General features: G+C 35.5%; 2 protein-coding genes across 3 annotated transcripts in view; both read right to left on the bottom strand.

Moving 5' to 3' along the window:
- The window catches only part of LOC107749489 (NADH-cytochrome b5 reductase 3-like), a 7,813-nt gene extending 5,317 nt beyond the window's left edge, over window positions 1-2,496 (bottom strand). Inside the window, exons 1-3 of one of the 2 annotated variants that reach the window (XM_016564664.1) lie at window positions 1,994-2,293; window positions 1,699-1,845; window positions 1,527-1,599 (exon numbers count right to left, since the gene is read on the bottom strand). In XM_016564664.1, the coding sequence (XP_016420150.1) occupies window positions 1,527-1,599; window positions 1,699-1,845; window positions 1,994-1,996 (223 nt within the window). In that variant the 5' untranslated portion in view covers window positions 1,997-2,293. Of the gene's footprint in view, window positions 1-1,526; window positions 1,600-1,698; window positions 1,846-1,993; window positions 2,294-2,320 lie in introns of those variants that run through there. The other variant, XM_016564663.1, reaches the window with a different exon arrangement.
- A 290-nt stretch (window positions 2,497-2,786) lies between these two features.
- Window positions 2,787-4,267, bottom strand: part of LOC107749494 (aminopeptidase B-like) — a 6,729-nt gene continuing 5,248 nt past the window's right edge. Inside the window, exons 8-11 of the mRNA XM_016564668.1 lie at window positions 3,829-3,937; window positions 3,486-3,710; window positions 3,249-3,391; window positions 2,787-3,127 (exon numbers count right to left, since the gene is read on the bottom strand). Coding sequence (XP_016420154.1) covers window positions 2,981-3,127; window positions 3,249-3,391; window positions 3,486-3,710; window positions 3,829-3,937 — 624 coding nt within the window. The 3' untranslated portion in view covers window positions 2,787-2,980. The remainder of the gene's footprint in view (window positions 3,128-3,248; window positions 3,392-3,485; window positions 3,711-3,828; window positions 3,938-4,267) is intronic.

A 4,267-nucleotide genomic window follows, 5' to 3' on the forward strand; every position in this document is an offset into this window, starting at 1 on the left:
ATTTTGAGGGGACAGCAAATTTACACTGTTATACAAGCTGTACACACTCACTACTTCACATTGTAGCAAAGTGTCATTTCTTCAGTGTTGTCACTAGGCCTGTCGCGATAATTAAATAACCATCTAATCGCGATTATTTGATATAACCGCGGTTGTTTCAGACAACACTTTTTATAGGAGACAAGGGGGAGTCATACACCAAAAGAAACAGAAGAGCACCAGTTTGCTTTTCATGCACTGTATAGCCTATACAGGGCTCCAGATTCTTCTGTAGTTTTTCTCTGTAATGAGGAAGTGAGTATTTAGTGGATTGCGTTTAACAAAGGGTTTAAAAGAGTGACCATTAGTTCCACAAACACAGTATTGATATTCTGTAGTGGTGTAGAAAAAAAGTAGCGCTGGTGTTGGATCGGTATTGGCCGATTCGTAGAATTTGGAATACTCTATGTAATCTTGCAAAATAATAACTCAAAAAGATTAAAAGATAACATCATAATTAACGGAACCCTTAAATTAATCAATTATATAATGAAAGCCATAAAAAAAAAAACAGACAATTAATCGCGATAATCGGCATAATCGTTTACAAAAATGTGAGGGGTGTACTCACTTCTGTGAGATACTGTAAATTAAAGTTATTATGCTGAAATACAGTAAAAACAGCAATATTGTGAAACATTATTACAATATTTGTTTTTAATTTTAATTTTAAATGTAACTTATTCATGTGATGGCAAAGCCAAATTTTCAGCATCATAACTCCAGTCTTCAGTGTCACATGACCCTTCAGAAATCATTCTAATATGATCATTTGCTGCTCAAGAAACATTTCTTATTACTATCAAGAGTTGAAAACAGTTGAACTGCTTAATGTTTTTGTGGAAAGAACAGCATTTATTTTGTAACATTCTGAATTTTGTTAGTCACTTGGTTAATTGAATGCATCCTTGCTGAATAAAAGTAAAAAAAAACTTTCTGACCTCAAACTAAATAGTATAGATACTGATTTGTATATACCCTAGAAATATTTATTATAATTATTTTTGTCTTATAACTGTACTAGTGAACATATTAAGTTGAATGTGCACAATCTGTGTCATGTCGTTGATATCAGGAAATATTAGAAAAAGCATAAAACCACAAACTAAACCCTTGTTTTAGTGCAAAGGTTGATTGACATCAGGACAGATCAGCATTTTCACTACAAATCTGATGTGGTTTGTGTTTCTTAGTAATTGGCTCACACGATGTTTTCGTCTACATCGGAATTTAGCGCCGTCCACTAATGCCTTATATGTAAACAGTGTCCAAATGTCTGTGATTACTCTCAAGCGAATTGTGCATGTTTAAACAAGCTGCTTTTCAAATCCTACGCTCATTTATCATTTAGCACACAGTTCTTTTCCAAAGCAGTTTACACAACAGGACAGGTGTGGGATTTCAGCATGCTTCAGACCAAACCCTGCAACCTTTGTACTAGCAGCAGAGAAACAACCAACCCACCACCCAGTCCTCAGACTACTTACCTACTGGTAATCCCAAAACATGCTCTGGACTGGGCAGGGCGAACCGAAACCTGCGGGTATCGTGGCTTATGATCTGTAGGAAAAGAAAAAAAGTATTATTTTGTCAAAAGCATCTTGTCAGTACCACGAATATAAATTATAGCACAAGGTAATAAATAGACAGGGCAAATACCTCTTTGTCTACTAGTCTCAATTTGTATTTTTCAGAGTGATTAATCAGGGTAATCTGTGGTTTCCTTTTCCTGTTGAAGTAATAATAACCCAGCAGACCTGCTGTTGAGACCAGCACCACTCCAACCGACACTGCAACTGTAGTGGACTAAAAATACAGATTAGTGCACATTAACACGGTTTAAAATCCACCTTAAAAACATATAACAGAAAACGATCAATTATAAAAAATAATTAAAAAAAACACCAAACATGCATTCACTGATATGCAACATACAACAGAAACGTGACTCAACCATTAACAAAGATTCTCAGCAGTTTCAAATGCCTGAATGAATCATCTGTATTTCCTAAAATAAACGTAGAACTGATGTTTCTGCTTTGGTATCCCATTTCAAGAAGAACTGTCTGCTGATTTCGTTTTCTACAAAACAAAAATGTATTTTAAATACAAATGACTGAATAGCATAGTTAGTGCCATGACTAGTCAATATGCTGTGCTGATATACCGATAACCAGCAATGTTAAACAAACTTGGTGGCATGCCAAAGCAACATTTCCTCTCTATAATAGTTCATTGCTGCAGTTAAACTTAGTGTATTCTCTAACGCTTTATGACTTACCATCGCGTAACTCATGCCAGCAGATCTACTTCTACAAGGAGAGATTCAGTCAGAGCGAAGCTTCAGCCTAAACATTAGTCGGCACAACCATGAACATGCAGGCAGCTGTGTTGGAGGCAAACAACGCTGCACCCTCATTGCGCATAATAAAACGATTCGAACAACGCATTTCGTTCGGCCTAATGCCATCCATATTACAACATATCTAATGTCTGTTGTCGGCGGAAACCCATACAACCAGATAAAAATAAAAGTCCTGATAAATGTATGTATATATATTTAAAAAGTGGAATAAAATTTCCTTAATTTCTGTCCAAAAATGACAACAATTTATTTAAAATTAAATGTTTTAAATTAAAGTGCAAATAATAAATGTCCTCTGATTTCTTTTTGTTTAGAAATATATTTATTTGTAAAAATGCAATACAATTTTAAATGTAAAAACGTGAAAGTAATTAAATGCCCAGAAGAAATGTTATTTATTAAAGGAAAACCAAGTCTAATCCACAAATTCTAAAAAAGTAGAAGCAATTTCCTGAATAATGAATACAGATTGTTATATCAATGCTGAAAGCGCCATCATTTTAAGAAACCAGGGTGCTTTTAAAAGTAGATAATTGCATACATTGGTTCCGTTATATTTCCCTAATTAATTTATGTTCAAGCCATTATCTTTTTCACATAATTGTGAACATTGAAGTGAAGCTGATTCGAGGTGGCTGAGAAAACCTCCAATGCCAGAGACTTTGTCTCTTCTGATCCATTCCAAAGGGCCCGATAAACTGGTAATGTGTACTTCTGTTTCCCCTGAATGCAAAACATGAAAATCAGTCTTTTAAAACAAGTCAACCAGTCTCTATGCCTACCAGCAATTTAATTATTAGTCAAAACAGCTAAATGATTAATAAATAGTTGTACAGATTCTAACCTGGCTTGTGAGGAAATTGCGAATATGTTGGAATCCTGGTTTATGCTGATTCTTTGCAACAATCTGGGCCCATCGCAGTTTCAGCTCGGCATTGTTAGACTCAATAATATGCGAGTAGCACTCCTCCAGCTTCTTCATGTGGCCTGTTAATATGAGGATATTATTTATTTTACAATCTACTTAAATACAACTTTTACTAAATAAAAACAAACCATAAACACAAGGAAGTATTTGCACCATCTGGAAGTGGTGACTTCTCAAGGATCTTTTCCAAGAAGTAGACAGTTTGGTAGGTCTTCCACAGTTTTATATCAGTTTTGCAGATAGATTCCAAGTCTAGGTTATGATCAACCCACATTTCCGCTAACAGTTCTGCTGGTTTCATTAGCTCCTGACCAGCAGAGAGGTCAGGCACATATGCAGGCCAACCCGACACATTGAGCCAGCTGTCAAAATCCAGACCTAATAAACAACCGAGAAGAAACAAAAGCTGATGCAAAAGGCAGTCTGACCAAACAGTATGAATTTATCTTTTGTGATTTTATGACAAAGAAATGCTACTAATGGTCTTTTTCTGCACCCTCAATTTTGTGGACATTCTTCTCTTTCAGGTCTGGGAAATACTCCAGGTAGAAGTCCAATGCATCCTCTGCCAACACACTTCTGAACTTGAACTTGTCAACATAAGCCTTGAAGAGACACAATTGAATTGCTCTTTTATCATACTTATTTACATATATTTTTTTGTACATACCAAAGGTTTTCAAACTTTTTGAAGAGCGACCCTTTTTTTCTTTTTAAATTTACGGGACATGATATATATATATATATATATATATATATATATATACAGTGCCTTGCGAAAGTATTCATACCCCTTGATGGGTTTTCATTTAGGCTATCTCTATATTTTGCTGCACTGAGCTTTTCTTCTACTCTGACAAGTCCCTCGGTCCCTGCCACTGAAAAACAGCCCCACAGCATGAGGCTGCTACCAGCACACTTTACTTTTGGGATGG

This window comes from Sinocyclocheilus rhinocerous, unplaced genomic scaffold, assembly GCF_001515625.1.
Source record: "Sinocyclocheilus rhinocerous isolate Xijiao unplaced genomic scaffold, SAMN03320098_v1.1 scaffold889, whole genome shotgun sequence".
In the NCBI taxonomy this organism is placed as follows: Eukaryota; Metazoa; Chordata; class Actinopteri; order Cypriniformes; family Cyprinidae; genus Sinocyclocheilus; species Sinocyclocheilus rhinocerous.